A 17,557-nucleotide genomic window follows, 5' to 3' on the forward strand; every position below is an offset into this window, starting at 1 on the left:
ACTATGGTCAGCATACTTCCATGTAGATAGATATATGTATAAAGATATCCAAATATATAACACATCTGAATGATGTTTTCAAATCAAAGCAAACAACAACAAACAAATTGATTAAAGTTTATAATTGCGATATATAATTTTGAATTTATTTATCGACCAGTTTTTTTAATAATATATAATATAGCCGTGACCGGCTATAGGTCACGTTTTGTTAAATAATTCATCGTTTGTTTAATATTTTTTAATATTTAATATTCTATATTTCGACGAACAAAGAGGATGATGTAGATATAATTTTATTAATATTAATTTATGTTTGAATGTGATCCAGATGATGACTCTCAAGGAGAGTCGAATATGGAAATATAGTCGATGTTAGTCTGCTTGAAAGAATTATTACTTTTCAATTTTTTCTTCAGTTCAAAGTTGCTTGTTCTAATGGGCTGCGTTAATATTTGTTAATAAATATTTTGTTTTTACATTTTAGTTATTCTACAATATATTATGTAGAAAGAATTGTTGCTTTAAAAATGTTCACGGCAACATAACAATACATTTATGTTGACAGGAATAAGGTGTATAATGGTTACTGCAAATGGAACTGTAGTAACCTATTTTCATACTAAAAGCACACTGAAGTAGTCTGTAAGGAGAAACAAAAGTTAAGTGAAACATTTTTGGAGGCTCATGTCACCTACAATGTCATAAAAATCTTGAGATATATGTTATTATCTTATGTGGTTACTTCGGTTATGCCATCAATTTCCTTAAATTAAATAAAAGCTGTTGCACTCACTTTACTTCGAAATGTTCTAACATTAGTTGCGGTAAACAAATATCAAATTTTCACGCAGTTTTTAATTTGACTCAGAAGTATTATTATACAAATGAAAATTTGCACTAAGAAAATGTCACTCATACGCTATGTGGTACGAATTTTGTATGTACGTTTATTTTGAGATACAGACACAAAGAAACACAATACATTAATTTCACTTAAAACATTTAATTTATCTAGTTTTTTATTATTCTTTTACGTATTATTTTGTATATTTATAATTGCTTCACTCCTCCTTCAGCCTTCTTCCATCTACAGTAGTGCAATTTGAGCAGCCAAGCAACAACCATTTAAAGCGTAATTTTCGGTATGATTTTAAAAATTTTTATATAAATTCTTATAAGACACATAATGAACGTTATACCCAAAGTTGACTTCAGTAGATTATGTACGAAAAGCATTCTGCAATATTAAAAGTGAAGTTAAATGAGTAAGAAGGGCATAAAATGTTTCACGAAAGCAACAAACACTAAGTACGAGTAAACAGTAGTGTAGGAGTATGAAAAAATAGGAAAACTTTTCAAAATAATAAATAAAATGAGTGGAAAGAGCAAAGAAGAAAGTAATTAAAAACTACTTAAGTAAGAAAAATAAATTTTATGCTTGTAAGTTGCATTTTTGCACAGCGTTGCACATTGAAATGCATTTTGCAACGCTAAGTGAAGCAGCATTTTTACCTGCGATAAATAGTTTTGCGCTTCTGCAATTTATTATCATTATCCTTGAAAAAGTACTTGCGTATACCGCTGAGATATGAGCGAAAGTATTCGTTCCAATTAATGGTTGTCATGTTGAATTGCAGCAGGCGGCGTTCCTCACCCACCAACATTGCATCCAATTCATCAATATTACGATGCGCAAACTTCCATTCCTTCAGGCCAAACCAGGACATCATGTAGATTATTTTCGATATTTTTCGATAAGCTTTTGTATATCTGTCAAGTGATGTACAGGTAGACGCGTTTAAAAGTTGCATACATAAACAAACCGAAAAGTATTTCAGATTAAACAATATTTCGCAAAATCCCTCAAGTGTGCGGGTGGTGCAATAGTGACTGCAGAAAACCTGGTTTGTGGAAGTAATCTTATCGTGCTTTTTTCCAATATGGATGCAGTGTGCTTATATTAAAATTTACTGATGCGGTAATGTGCCTGTGTGTAAGTATATAAATCCACAAAATGTATGCGGTGAATTTGTGTTTATGAAAGGTTGGAAATTTGAAGTGTTCAATTTTTTCATCATCACTTTTTGAATGAACATATATATATGTACAAATACCACAAAGAAAACATCGCATTCGAATATATTTTTTTACTTAATTAATAAATGCTACTTATACATAAATTAACAATAAAATGATTAATAATTGCTAATTAATTAATAATTATTAACATATTTCATAAATTTGTATTTTGCAATTCTAAATGTACTGTAGAGACAGTAAAACGACGAAAGTTGGAGTTTTTTGGTCATATTCTGAGGCATCCGGAAAAGTACAGACTGCTAAAATTAATCATTGAAGGCAGAATTTAAGGTAGACGTTGTGGCCTTGGGAGACGAAAAATATCATGGTTGATGAATTTACGTCAATGGTTCAATAAGAGCACAAGATCACTTTTTCGAGAGACTGTAGATTAAGTTAAAATCGCAATCATGTTAGCCAGCGTTCGAACTGAACAAGGCACCTAGAAGAAGAAATATATCGTTTCATATGACATCACATAAAGAGCTCTGCATAAAATACAGTGAAACTACAATTTATTTACAAATAGTAAAGCAATAGATCTTTCTTTTTTGGATTTCTTGGTATTAAATTAAACTTTAGATCAGAAACAGAAGAATTGACACTGAAGGCAAGTAATTCATTTGTAATATTTCAAACTACTTTGCAATCTCCCACTTAACGTCAATGCAATATGTATTGACAAGAATAATTTTTAGTTGAATTTTTGTTCTGAGTTTGAGTATACATACTGCTTATATCCCAATAGATCAACTCATTGCCAAACTTCTTGAGAAATCGTACTCCAACATAGAAGTGTTCTGGGAACTCAAAATTTCACTGATCATAATTCATTCGTATTGTCCTCAAAACATATGTGTAAACCGATGAGATAAATATATTAATTACTGCAAAAAGTAACTAATGAATAAGTAATCAAAAGTCAAGAAGAATAGTGATCAAGCAATAAATTAAGACCACAAGTTAAACTTAGTTCTTTTATAATTCCTTTTCTTTTCTTTCAGATACATATAATTCCGCATCTCCACGGAAGTCTTTAGTAAAGGCGAGGGATTTTGGTCACAACTGAAGAGAAGTTAGATTTCCTTTATAATTTAGAAATATTTATTTTAAAAAATAAATGTTTTAGTACTTTAAAGTTGTATCAAGATAAGAATTAAAAAAGTAAGTTAATCTTGCCATTTTCAATCAGATCAATGGGATATATTAAAAAGTATTATATTATTTAATTATTGTTATTATAAAAAATTTCAACAAATTATTTTGCCAACTTTAAATACTTAAATAACACTTAAATTACTTAAATTCACTGACCAAACTTCTATAAAATCCTTTAAAATTCAAAGATAGCATATTCGAAACACTCCTAACAACGTTCTGTGCGAATTCTTTTAGGAGGCGTTTAATGTGGGTTTCACTCCAAAATAGATGATTTGCACTTCTAAAGAACTTATTCACTTATCAGAGTAAAATTCCTTAATAATAAATTGATTTTTTACTAAACTAACCCCAACACTTAACCCCTTATGTTTACTTGATCTTAATCTGTTTTTATATAAATAGCACATCAAACAAACATACATACTCCCGTACAAGAATTCCAGTCTTTAACAATCAAGTACCCGACATTTGAGAACTTATACCTCACATTGGGCATAAAGCACCCTGTTTCTCATTCTACATTGAAGTACAGGTTAAAACCTAATTAAACCATACTTACTGCTTAAGCTCCTAAGTAAAATAAATCCTTAAAATTAACTTGACTTAACATTAAATAAGGATATCCATGTCTACCATAAACTCATTTTAACCGCATTTTCGATTATTCTCGATATTAGCAATCACAATTAAAAAATATTTATACTCTTCTAGAATGCAATAAGTGTAGTATGTTAGATTATGGGACTTAAGAAGCAATCACTATTGTGACCTGGTTCGGCATGGACGTGAGCAACTATGCATGTGCATCAGAAATGCATAAATAAGCAATTCTAAGCAATAATAATCTGCTCTTATAAATTCTACATATTGTATAATATCTTTGCATTTTCTATATTTGTGGATGTATTTGGATGTGCTTGTGTGTGTGTATGAGTGCATATGTCCCTTTTTTGTAAATAGAAAATCCAAAGTTTACGGTTTAAATACTCACATTCGCTTTTGTCCTGTAACCATGGCAATTAAATCTAATATATAACCGGGGATATTGTGCAAGAAAAATGCAATTGCACAATGCAATGGCTTCGATGGAATTATAACATATGAGAAGCACCTGTGACAATAATGCGGCAAACAAATGTAAGTTGCGGTACGGCACAAGGAGCAAAATATTCGCATATATTCAATATCGGGATGCAAGAAGTCGCAGGACACAGCAGAACAGATTGAATATAAAGTTGAAAAAATGATATTCCAGGTTTTTATGCCATTTCGTGTTTGTTTTTTTTTTTTGTTTTTTGTTAGAAAATATTGTGGCAGCAAATAAAGTCAATAACAAAGCACGTTAAAGGAAATAAAATCCATAGAATGTAGTGGGGGATGTTGGTGAAGGTAGGTGTATTTTATGTTGCGGTAGCAGAGGGATTCGAAAAACAGATTGAACATTTTGACCATTTCCAATAGTTTGTATATCGATTCGTTTGGGTTTGAGTACAATAATCCAAATCGCCCACGATGAAAGATTGTTTGAAGTACACATAGGTAAGCAGCAGCAGTGAGTTTCATATAGATAAGAAATATATGGTTAAAAGTTTGAGAGCAGAAAGCAGTACATTTGTTTATAAAAAGAAAAAATATTTTGAAAAAATTTAGAAAGATTAAGTTAATTCAATATTAATAAATCTTAAGCAACCATAAGCATTTATTTAATGTCCTTGGTGCTTATGTGTCCTGCGCAATATTTATGCTCGTTAAATAAGCAAATTCCGAACAGTCTTTGTTGCTTTAATTGCATAAATGGACATAAAATAAAAACAAAGGACACAAGACTTACCATGAAGCTTTGTCAAATGGTTCGTGGTATCCTTTGCGAGCCAAATGCATGTACTGACCCCAGGTTAAATTGTTGCGATCGAATATGTAATTGTAGACGGGTAATTCATTCTTGGTCTCTGTTTCCTTTTCCTGCAGTTTATACCTTAAAATGGAAATAAAAATGAAAAAGTTGAAATAAAACGAAAATCCAAACAGTAAAAGCATAAAAGTATGTGAAAAGTGTTTAGCTTTGGTCTCAGACAGTTTCAACAATTCATTACCTTCGCTTTGCATCTATGTACTTTGATTTTGTAAATCTCGAAAGATACGATAAGTGTTCAAAAGAAATATCTTCATAGTTGCACTCCAATTTAATTTGTTGCTTTAATCAAATTGAGAGTTATAGATTCTAACATACTAATTTAAGTTCCTAACCCTTTTAAAATCTAATCTAATCTAACATAGTAATTTTCACTTTAACTACAATGAATTCTTTGAAGAAAAAATATCCTTCCTAAAACAAAGTAAGAGTTACCTTATCCGTTGTATAAACTTTTAGGACTAAAAATTCTTTCACTCTTTTCCCGTCTAATCTACAGTATGGAGTTCAAGTGCTTAAATAGTTTTCCGAACTAGCTTACCTGGTAACTGCATTCAACAATGCACTCACCAATACAGTTACTAGCGAAAATGAATTTGAGATGAATTTCTAGCGACTCATCTCAAGGTCTGTGAAGATGCTACTACCTCAATAGCCTAGATTAGATGAGAAAAAACAACGAAAGATCTTTAGAGTTTTAACAAACTTCCACAATAGGCTGATGTCTCAAGTTCACACTTTCAGAAAACCTGTCACCACAGGAGGAGCCATGATAAACAGAATATGAATTCCATTAAATATTTTCTATATCTTTGTCCATGACTAGAGACAAAGGAATTTGAATATCTAAGAGATTGTTTTTTCATACGACTGAAATAAATAAAGTAAATGGACTTATTGGATCTGCTTAACTTCATAAGGAAAGCCAAATAGTAGCCAAATAGTTTAAAGAAAGTAGAATGTGGACTTATAACAGACACAGAAGTGTCTAATAACAGAAAGTGGAGATAGTAATACTCGCCATCCTTGGATTCTCTCACAGTAAGAGGCAACGTGCACTTAATAAGACATCGCTTAATAAATGTGGTAAAGCCAAGCTAAGGAAAATATGGAAAGTTGATGCAATTGACTGATACAACAAAATGGTGAACCACTTCGACATGTTCAACTGAAACCGATACAATCAGGAACTCAATCATATAATACTCATAAAGTAGTAAAATATAAAGAAACAAAAACAATATTTACGTTGAAAAATACTATGTTCACTTAGTGCCGTCTTCCAATAAGTATAAGTATATATAGTCTCAACAGATAACAGAGCACTATAAACTATAACACCACCTTACAAGCCTGGGTATACTTACGGATGCAAACTGTAGATTCTGTAAAGAGAAAGAGGAGTCGGCCACACATGTACTGATGGAAGACCCTGTGCTAATGCACATACGGAATAGGCTCCTGGGAATGCATAGTCATACGGAAGAGGCAATAAACCACTGTGTAGTTGGTTCTATAGTACTTTTTATTGACGCAACAGGACTTAGAGACCTATTCTAAACCCAGAAGGGGGCACAATAAACCCGACAGTCGCAGTGTCACATCCTAACAATGTGTCACATCACACCCTAACAATAATAATAATAGTCTCATTCCTTAATAAAATTATTCCGAATTTTTTTAACATTCATGCTAACTTCTAATTTTTTCATATGCATTACTTATTTGGTTACACTTGGTTGTGATTAATTGATACTTCATTTCAATAGTTTGACATAATCGTTATAACAATTGTCAGTTATATGGATCTACCTAATAACAATATCTAATAACGAAAAACCGTGTATGCTTTTTATATCACCCCATTGGTTTCTTAATGCATAACTACTTCCTTAGTTAATTTTGGTTGCAATGTTTTTGGCGTAACTCAGCATTTTTATCTTATAATGCATAATCGGAATAACTTTGCGAGATATATAGATACCAACGCCATCTGGTGACAAAAATCCGTGGATATTTTTTATATAACTTAATGTTATGTTACATTAAAAATACAATATTTTATCGCAACTCACATATGCACTACTGTAAGCCCACTTACCTTCGGCAGATGTCCCAAGCACAAGCTATCATTGCATTGACACAATAGTCCGCTGGTACCAGATTCGCTTTGCAGTTGGCCTTACCATATATGCAACGCACCACACCCCGTGCCGACCAAGTGCACAAGCCAGATGGTCCATATAAATTATCAGTCCAACCGGGGAATGGATCCTTGTAGGTTGACATAACTGAAATAAATGAGTATTAATGTGTTTGTAATAGAATTTGTGTATTTATTATAATTTTTGGTGTTTGTTGGCCATGGCAAGAGCAGCAACAATGGCACCAGTGGCAGTCAGCTGCACATTAACATTTGCTGGAATCGAAGATTTTTCTTTCATATTTATTTGTTACCAGAAAATGTTTCGAGTTGTAGGAGTTGTTATCTTTGCTGGAGCAGCTGCTCATGAGTACTCGTACTGGTAACTTTGACTTGTGTGTTTGGTTTGGTGCTTTCAGCTAAAAGATACAAATTCAAATGAGAAACAAAGAGCCAAATGCATGCGAAAAATTGGAAAATGAGGAAAAATAGTTTAAAAATACTTTGGGAATTGGTAACGTAAATGAATATTTGCGCATTTGTGCTTATCTCTCCATTTGTCCTTGTACCAGTACGTTGGAGCCAAGCAACTTATGTGTGCACAGTTGCACTTCAGTGTGTTCCTATCGTTACATGGGTACGTATTAGTATCGGTGGTGTCCGTGGTGTCATAGTGTTTTAATATGTTTATCTTCATTTGCATCCCCAAGAAGTTTCTTTTATTCAGATTTTTCTATATTTTTTTTTTGTTTTGTCGTTTATTTTCTTAGTTTTAGTTTTCTTTACATTTTGCAACACTGATTGCTTTGGGACCATTTCATTGTTGCTCTAAATGGAAAATTTGCTTAGTTTTCCTTGTGACTTAACCAGAAATGATTTTAACTTTTATTCTCAAATTTTTTCTTATTCTAAATTTGGTTTATGTTCTAGTCACTAAATGCACACATTCTGTTATCTATTCGTTTTACAACACAATTAGCTACAAAATTATGTGACAATGAGTTCCTAAATTCGAACAGAAAATAATGTTTTATTTTATGTGCAGTTCCTTTGAACTTATTTTGGGTTTGATATAAGTTATACTAGTCTCCAATGGATTTTGTGGAAATCCTATATTTCAAAACTTTTACTACAGTTTCTATAAGCATGAGACCTAATTCAGCGCAAAAACGAATATGTATTTTAAAACTTAAAAGATTGTGACTTCAATATAACTTTAGTTATTGTAATAAATCAGATTATTATGAGGCTTTCTTTATAAAATAAAAATGATTATATACATGTCTGTGGATTAATAAAAACCTAAATTTAAAAATCTTATTTTGAAAACATTAAATTATTGCTATGCTTACATATGTACTTTTCGAAGAATTTAAGCATAATTTTATATACATTTTTTATAGATGTTGTATGAAAAACTGCACCTATTTTGTATATATGTTATTTTGAATGCAATACAAACATAGCAAAATATCTGAATTACTGCATACTATCAAACTTATAGCGCATTCACACTGTCTCATTTAGGCGGTTTTGCTTAATAAAGCCACTAATGAGGATGATTTACCACACAAAGTGTTTTCATATAAATGAGTTCATTATCAAGCTCCCAGAAAATTAACGGTAGAAGAACAAGAAATAGAATGGGCCGATACTCTCAAATACCTAGGCATAACTTTGATAACAAGCACTCCTGGAAAGCACATTTCAACTCCAAACGAGCTCAAGCTGCCCGAATATTACACTCCCTTCACCCGCTCATCAGCAGCAAAAAGCTCAACATAAAGAATAGAGTTAGCACATTTAAGCAAATTATTAAACCAGGACTACTCTATGGCAGTATAGCGTTGCGCCAAGCGCCAAGCTCAACTTTAAAAATTCTTCACAGAGGGCAAAATATTGCCTTAAGAAAACTGGTTAACGCCCCATGGTATGTAAGAGGAGCCGATATCCACAGAGATCTGAGAGTGGAGATCTGAAAAATACATTAAAGATCGTGCTCTGAAACTGTTCAATACAATTGACAGTCACAATAATCCAACACTCAGTATCCTAAAAATACAGCGAAATTTGATAAACACAGGTAGATACAAAGACATCAGATCCATCATATTATAAAGCCCCGTAAAGCCCCGTATTTAGTGTGACTTAAAACTGTCCATAGATAAAATAGAGTAACTATTTTATCTGAATATCAATATCAATATATTATCAATAAATCTGCTCATTAAAGGCAAAAATGTCGAATACAACTGTTAAAAATAAATTTCCTACAAGGGAAATTAACAAAATTGAAAATAGTTGTCATATGTACTACAAGTGGTGTCAGGTCTTGGACTCATTCAAAAAGCCCCTCCACCTCCAGACTTTTGTCTGGTACAGAGTTTTTAGTTTCTTAACGTAATTATCCGCCGTTAATACATACTTAACACCACAGAATTCTTAACATGCTGGTGCCAATTGAAACTTAGAATTTGGATTACTATATTTTCTTCCTTGAGATAATAGAAGCTAGAAGCGAAACCTAACAAACAACTCTGCTGCTCTTTGGTTAAAAAAATACAACACCACTTGTTAATCTTACACCAAACGCTTATCTTGCCGCCCTTCTTCTCCCAACTGCTCTTCTCTTGTCCCGCGTTGTACAACGTACGTTTACTACCAGTGTTGTACTACGTTCGTTTACTACAACCACATCATATAGAAGTGAATACTTCCCGCATAAATTCATGTTTTAATCACAGTCATTACGATACTCCCAATAAAGGGTCCAACTTCTATTGGTCAGGACAGCAGAAGCTGCGGGCTCTGACTCACATGATCTTACTCACTGTCATTTATATTCCAAACAATTTCGGGTGGTACTTACTTACTTATTTTAGTCACCTCTTAGAATATTCCCTACTTCGGGAATTAGAATATCCCCTTTTCCTCGAGTTTACATTGTCTTATACGTCAATAATTTCGCTGTTCTAATAATATTATTGAATAAAAGGAATCTTAACAGAGTATAGTAGGGTTTATTACATAGAAACAATCGTCCGCGTATTAATTCAAGGTAACTACCATAAGAAATTGCACTATTTCAAACTTGGACTTCACTACCCTGATAGTTCGACCAGTTGTTGATGTTCTTATTGCAGACCATGCAGATCGTGTGTTAGGTGTGTCATTTATTAATGTGCAGCACAATTTTTTATACCATCTGCTCTATCCTTGACCAAGAATTCTTGAATAACTCTTTCGGATCATCAAAAGATGATTTAGTGTCAGTGGTGTACACCAATATCTGTCTGGACTTAGTGACGATATTTATTTTGGACTATATAGAACTATGTTAAATAGATCTAAGAAGAGTAAATGTTTGCAGCTACAATACTAGAGTTATGAATGGACTAGTCGAGAATAATAATATGAAAGAAATTTTGGAATGCATCTGATTTTGTTGTTTGATTTTTCACGACTCTGGAACTATTGACTCTCCAGTTTTTTAATCGATTTAACAATTTTTTTACTTTTAAAAGTGTTGCCTTTTGAATCGTGCTTTGACTTACATATTGATTAGCATGAAAGTATTGTTATTTGAGTTTTTATTTGACTTACCTATTGGTGGTCGAAATATACCGGCGGGTAAATAGAAGGCACGATGATTAACTAAATTTTCAGCACACTTCTTAGTCATCGTGTAAGTATTTGGCATTTCTCCAATGAGGCAGTGCCTAAATTTTTCCAACGTCACATCATCAAATATGCGAAATATCTATATAAAGGAATACACATATTGTATTGTTATATATTATTTTGAATGTATATTATACTTTCTATAAAATCTTTTTAATTTTAAATAATGTTAAATAAGCCGTGAAATGAATGTTTATTTTTTTTGAACTGCCAATTCAATTAAGAGTTCAAGTACTTAAAACACAGCAAATAAAAACATTTTATTGCTTTAGCAAAATTGTTGACTCAAATTAAATTTTTAATTTAGACGAAAAAAATTTTATAAAAATAATCTTAATTGTTTCATTTTAATGCATTTTGTGCATTCGGAATTTTATTTATTTAAATTGCATTAATCGCATCCAAACTGTTGATATGCATTCGTATCCTGGCGCTGGTGCTTGAGCTTTATTCCCCGAATTTCTGATTACTCTTTCATGTTGGATAAGTGTATGTATAATATTATTTATATATATAATAAATATATATGCCGATGTATAGTGTTTCTATCTATATAGATATTTACACTGTAGATACAAAATGAAATGAAATTGCTACCCACCTGCATAATTTTTTCATAGCCAATTTCGGTCTCGTATACCTGCTCCTTGATAAACTGTCGATTGCAATTGCAGTAAAGTGTTGAAATGTGGACAAATGACTGAAATTGATTGGAATACAACAAAGAGATTTGTTAAATTTTATGTCTTGTTTTTTGCACGCTTTTAAATGATATCGAGTATCGAGAAAAAAAATCAAACAGAAAGGATACGCCAGTGAGCAAATGCAAACAAAATTTTTGTCAATAAAATTGTTTACATTTTCGATGTTTGCACTTTTAATTGAAAAACATCAAACTTTTATGAACTGAATTGAGCTGGCAATGCCGTTAAACGGCAACTGCAGTGCTGCCAGCAATGCAACTGCGACTTTGAATAAAACCGTTACTGAGGCATTCACTTGGCTCAGTTGACTGTTAGCTGAAAACTACAAATTAAATTCATAAAAATAAAATGCAAATCTACCAGAATTTTTTTTCATATCTACATATTATAAAAATTCATTTTACAAGTTTTTTTAAATATAGTTTACTCCTTCAGGCTCCCGCTTTTTATTACCTTCAAGTTTTTTATTTCCATAGCCAAATCCAAAATTTTCTTTGTGCCCAAAACGTTGATGTCGATGGCATCGCTTAATTTCTCATTGAATTTCACTGAGGCAACGACATTAAAAACAATCTGAAATGAAATTACATCAAGGACTAAATTGCATCAAACATTCATAACTGAAATCGACGACAGATAAATATAATTAATTTTAATTTATAATCGACAACAACACAAAATATACCTACAACCAAAATATTATTATTACAGACAGAATTGTTTGTAATTTGAATTGCTTTCATCGTTAACTGATAAAATACCTTATTTTTATAATTAAATCTGAGCACAAGGATAATAAAAACTCTAACATAAACAAAAAAAAATAAAACAGGACCTTTGCAATAAAGACAAAACTTTAAAGTACACGAATATTCGGATTATTACACTTTCACCCAGAGGGAGAGCCCTGCTGTATGTTGCAGAAGCTTGAAGAATTACCAACAGTGATGAGAAGATGGTAGGAACATTCAAGAGAAACATTCTTCTGAAGATCTATGGTCCCTTACGCGTTGGAAGGATGAGCTGTTTGAGCTATATCGCGACACTGACATAGTTAAGCGCATACAAATTGAACGGCTTCACTAGCTTCGTTATGTCTTGCAAATGGAAGAAAGTGCACCGGCTAGAAATGTGTTTGATTCGGTACCCGAAGGTCATAAACGCTGGACATAGAGGACGTCCGCATCTATGGTGGAAGGACGAGGTTACCAACGAATTGGATCATCGGTACTAACAACTGACGACAGCAAGTAACTAATCGAGCTGGCTGATGGAGGCTACCTGACGTAACCAAGAATGACTGAATCAGATATATACAGGGTTAAGCGATTGAAGTGTTACCAACTACACACAAGTATATCTGTCAAACTGTTATTGCCAAGTATGTGATATTCATAAGAATGACGGCTGTTTATATTGCTTACAAGCCACCACCAGCATTTGCTTCCAAGCTTAATACAACAAATTCGAAATAGAATTTAAACGTAATAGTGTAATTCCGTTATATTTGGCAAAGAAATCACAACCAGCTATTGTTTCTGATGTCAAACAAGATATAAGTATATATGAAAAAAATAAATGTCTACTAACACTACTATAAAATTGTTAAATTAGTTTAAAAATGTTCTTGATTCTTCTTCTTCTTGAGTTAGTGCTATTACGCACTTTTACTCTATAATGGCTGGGGGGCTTATCTCTACCCCACACTAGGCTTTAACTAGGCTAAAAAAAAAAAACATATCATTTATTTGTCTTTTAGTTGATGACAGACCTTAAATCAGCATATCTTCCTGAGAGTCCAAAAGTGGACTTGAGGATTATTAGGGCGGGGTTAAAAATGTTCGATTGAGCAACAATATTTGACAGATCGAGAGTAAATCTAGTTGGTATCCAGATTTACTAATCGAAAATGCCATTACTATCCCTTAGACTTACCTCAACTTCATTGCATATCATTTCTCGTTCTTCAGCCTTAATGTCTAAATCAAGAGCAGTAAAATCAATTTTTATTGGATGAACTTTTTGAAATAATGCTGGATTCTCCGCACGTATATTATCGAATATCTAAAACATATATATTTATATTATTCATTTTATTTCAAAATAAAAAAAAATTCTTTTCCCACAATCTTTATTACTTAATGCATAAATATTAATTATAGAAGTATTTATTTATATAGATGTGACTCTTACAGCTTCTTTGAAGAAATTTTCCAAACGCTGTTCAATGGTCATATTATCCTTACAGCGTATCAGCATATAAATCTTCTTTATCTCGAACGAGCGTAATAGTTTTTGTATTAAAACCTTTCCGACAAAACCGGTGCCTCCAGTGATGAGCAACTTAGCATTCCTATAGAAATCGGTTATGGGTAAATTGGTATTTGTTGTTGTTTGTATAAAATTGTGACTTTCATTTTTCGAAGTCTTTATCTCGAACAGTTCATTTGTATTCATTCCAGAGTCAATAGATAAATTTCTTGTAGTTGAAAGTTTAGAAGAAAATTTTGATGGGCTATGGGTGATTTTATTAATATCTAAAAAATTATTATAAAAATCAACTTAGCAATCATAGAAAAATTATGTAGAATTCAAAAAAAAAGAATATATAAAAATTTTTATAAATTATTTTAGTTTATGTTTAGTTCATATTAGTTTACATAATTAAAATCCAAAATTCAAAATTCAAAATTTTAAAATGGATTTCGATATAGGTGCACCTGCAAAATTTCATTACCCTCTCGACATGCATCAGAATGTACCGTCAGAGTTAGTCTTACTCGCGTTTTTCGTCCTGTTCTTCTGTTCTTTAGCATTAATCCTCTTCTTCGTGAAACTCTGGTATACGCGCCGAAATGAACGCAGGCGTTTACCGTTTCTCTTAAATCATCACATTTTCCAGAATTTGCATCAGCGACACAGCACTTTTGGTGCTCAAACGTTAACAACTGATCCATATCCAGTTTATAGATTTAATGAATATGCAAGTACCGTGCTTGACGAAGAACCTTCCATAGAAGAGCATGAAATTACATACAACTTAGGCACTGATATATCTATCAAAACTACTTCTGAAGATGAAATATCTCCTTTGGACATGGCATACGGTGAATTAGAGGACATTGCTATTATGAATGATGAAAATAGTTTGATACCCGATGAAACGTTAACAGAGAAAGACAACATTCATACATCAAGCGAAGAAGCAACATCTTGTTGACGACATGGAATCTGTTTGGAAGTGCCTTAAAATGGTGGTAAAAAAGGCACTCAATAGGAAGTGTGTTCAATGGCAGTTAGTAATTCATATATAAATGAGAAATCATTCACATAGATGAAATTCACATAGACGATCGATTTTTTAAAAAAAAAAATAAGATTTAATAGATTTAATAAGGTTAATAGATAAGAAGAAATACCATGTTAGGCATACATGGACGAGAACGTATGAGGAGGGTACAGTTTTCGCTATTTTCTTCTTAGGAATGGAAGAAGTTTATTTCAAGTTTTGCAACATCCACACATGGATTTCTAAAAATGTCAAACTCAATATTTTCAATAAAAAAAAATAGGTTGATGAAAAAAGAATGAATACCGTATTAGTCTATCATATTATGCATTGTGGAGATTTACGAAGAGAGTACAACTTTCGCTATGACTTACATTAAAATGGATGACTTTTGAATACTGTCAACTACTACCAAATGCAACATAAAATATCGAAATCCTCGCTTAAGAAAAATTTACTTTACATAGTCAATAAGCAAAACATAGGATGTAGTTCTCGCTTGCATTGTTTCTTAAAAGAAGAAAAGAAGAGAGGACAGCCAAAAGGACAGAGAGAACAAAGATAACAAGAGAACAAAGAGAACAAAGAGAACAAAGATAACAAGAGAACAAAGAGAACAAAGAGAACAAAGAGAACAAGAGAACAGCTGAAACAAAGATAAGAAAAAGAACAGCAAGGAGAAAAAAGACAACAGCGAATATGACAGCAGGTAGGACAGTGAGAACAGCAAAAAATACTTGGGAATCAATAAAACGACAATATCAAAAGAGTAAACCAGGTGAGACAAAAAGAACTTATTTTGACTTGCTTTCTAATATGTATATTCTTTGTTAAGTACATTTGTTTATGAGTATATTAAAAGAAATTACATAGACCTGAAATATCACACCTTAAGAGAAATTCACTTCACATTGTCAGCGTGCAAAACGTCAGACGCAGTTCTTACTCTCAAAAGAGGAGTATAGGACGAGGACAGATGTAACAGCAGAAAACTAGCAATGAGGACAAAAAGGCGTTTGAAAGGCTGGAGAGGACAGCAATGAGGACAAGGAGGACAAAAAGTACAAAGAAAAAGAGCAAATAGAACAGTAGATAGGACAGTGAGAATTGCGTCAGCGACATGGAGGCCAGCAAAATGGGCAAAGAGTACAGCTGACAAAAGAAAAGTAAAATAACTTTGACTTACTTGGCATTATTTAAATACTTAATTATGTATATACATATCCATTCATACAAAAAGGCGTTATTTCTTCTCTAAGAACCCACATTTTGTATCGCAAATAATCTTAAAATGATCATCAAGTGAATTCAAGGGTATCAGCCTAAACCGTTGTACATTGAAATCGATGCAGAATTGGAATTGTAAGTAGTTTGAATTTGTAAATATTTTAACAAAAAACTACTTGATGACGATTATTTATAAAAAAAATGTTCTACCATTAGGAAGGACTTTATCAACATCAAATCTCATTGTCAGGAACATCGAAATATCGAATCCATTTTATGAATGTAAATAGTTTGGGTAATTTTTGACAATAAAATCTATAGAAAAACACATAGAAACTCATTTTATTTAAAAAAATCATTCAATAAAAATATTAAAATACAACTTAAAATTAGTTTAGAACAATTTGAGAATATTATAAATTTTTGAACTAAATAAATAATGTAGGAATTTTTTGTTTATGTGACTTAGTGATGGTCAAAAGAGTCTTTAAATTAAGCTATATTGAGTTCTTTTATATGTCTTGCAATGCCATTTTTGTATACGACATATACATTATCGCTTAATATCAAAAAAATAAGTGGCAAAAAATACCTTACCTTGTGACAAGCTACTGTCAACAAGTACTCAGATAAGTAAAATATATCTATGTCGTACTTAATAGCCCGTAGACTCATTGACTACAATGATTGATTGATGCACTAGACACAGTGAAGCATCAGACATAGGGTTAGAATATTCCCAAGCTTATATGCCAAAACAAGCGATTAAAATCAAGTCGATACCACTCGTTATGGTTTATAGTATAAATGGATTTGAGTGCGTTTTACTTGCGGCACCCGTACGGAGGTGTAAATCTATTACCACGGGTATCAGGACCCACACCTTCGACTGTCCTGACTAACTGAGGAGAGTAACTGGACCCTTTAATGGAAATATCGATGTGCATGAAATTTAAACCCAAAGTTATGCTAATAAAATTAATGTATTCAAAATTATATAAAATGAAGTTGCATTTTTCAACCGGGTGCTATGTTCCAAAAAATAGTGTAGGTGTTAGCTGGTCCTCGGTCCTTTCCAAGAAAGAAACTATAACCAAACGTTTAACTTTAACTGCTGCTGGCGTTTATTGGTGCATTATACTTGCGTTAATAGCACGTATAATGTATTGAGCTTTAATGGTATTGAGCCTTAACGGGAGGTAATTGTGTTAAAAGTTATGGACCCCCTGTATGTTTTGCTCATTCGCTAGGTAAATACTAATTAAATATCACAGCTTCCTTATAGTAGTAAAGTTCGATACTAACAATTCATTCATAGCACTTGACATAAAAATTATACAAGATATATTTGTCTAAAT

At 32.2% G+C, this 17,557-nt stretch overlaps 2 protein-coding genes across 4 annotated transcripts; one reads left to right on the plus strand and one right to left on the minus strand.

The window, feature by feature from the left end:
- Window positions 1-926: 926 nt before the first annotated feature.
- On the minus strand, window positions 927-14,140 carry LOC119668414 (fatty acyl-CoA reductase wat). The gene is made up of 10 exons (XM_038077942.1): window positions 13,877-14,140; window positions 13,619-13,747; window positions 12,137-12,256; window positions 11,581-11,679; window positions 10,902-11,058; window positions 7,257-7,446; window positions 5,075-5,218; window positions 4,235-4,354; window positions 1,516-1,773; window positions 927-1,240 (listed from the first exon to the last, which is right to left on the minus strand). Exons 1-10 carry the CDS (start codon window positions 14,138-14,140, stop codon window positions 1,129-1,131), a joined length of 1,593 nt encoding a protein of 530 aa, XP_037933870.1. The 3' UTR covers window positions 927-1,128.
- A 188-nt stretch (window positions 14,141-14,328) lies between these two features.
- LOC119672808 lies at window positions 14,329-16,531 on the plus strand. Of its 3 annotated transcripts, XR_005251955.1 has the most exons (4): window positions 14,329-15,750; window positions 15,808-16,138; window positions 16,213-16,334; window positions 16,416-16,531. XR_005251955.1 is itself a non-coding variant. In XM_038083948.1 (3 exons), exon 1 carries the CDS (start codon window positions 14,382-14,384, stop codon window positions 14,901-14,903), a length of 522 nt encoding a protein of 173 aa, XP_037939876.1. In that variant the 5' UTR covers window positions 14,329-14,381; the 3' UTR covers window positions 14,904-15,750; window positions 15,891-16,334; window positions 16,416-16,525. The 3 variants fall into 3 exon arrangements, 1 of the variants encoding a protein (XP_037939876.1); XR_005251954.1 differs by having other exon boundaries at window positions 15,808-16,334; XM_038083948.1 differs by having other exon boundaries at window positions 15,891-16,334; window positions 16,416-16,525.
- Window positions 16,532-17,557: the final 1,026 nt, after the last annotated feature.

This window comes from Teleopsis dalmanni, chromosome 1 (genome assembly GCF_002237135.1).
Source record: "Teleopsis dalmanni isolate 2A chromosome 1, ASM223713v2, whole genome shotgun sequence".
NCBI lineage: Eukaryota > Metazoa > Arthropoda > Insecta > Diptera > Diopsidae > Teleopsis > Teleopsis dalmanni.

What these genes read in the sequence shown, in the direction of transcription:
- LOC119668414 (XM_038077942.1), bottom strand. Translation starts at nt 14,140, where the DNA reads ATGAATACAAATGAACTGTTCGAGATAAAGACTTCGAAAAATGAAAGT. An exon ending in TGATATGCAATGAAGTTGAG is followed by an intron (nt 12,257 to 13,618) that starts GTAAGTCTAAGG and finishes ATTTCATTTCAG; the next exon opens with ATTGTTTTTAATGTCGTTGC. An exon ending in GTTACAGGACAAAAGCGAAT is followed by an intron (nt 1,774 to 4,234) that starts GTGAGTATTTAA and finishes ATCACTTGACAG; the next exon opens with ATATACAAAAGCTTATCGAA.
- LOC119672808 (XM_038083948.1), top strand. Translation starts at nt 14,382, where the DNA reads ATGGATTTCGATATAGGTGCACCTGCAAAATTTCATTACCCTCTCGAC.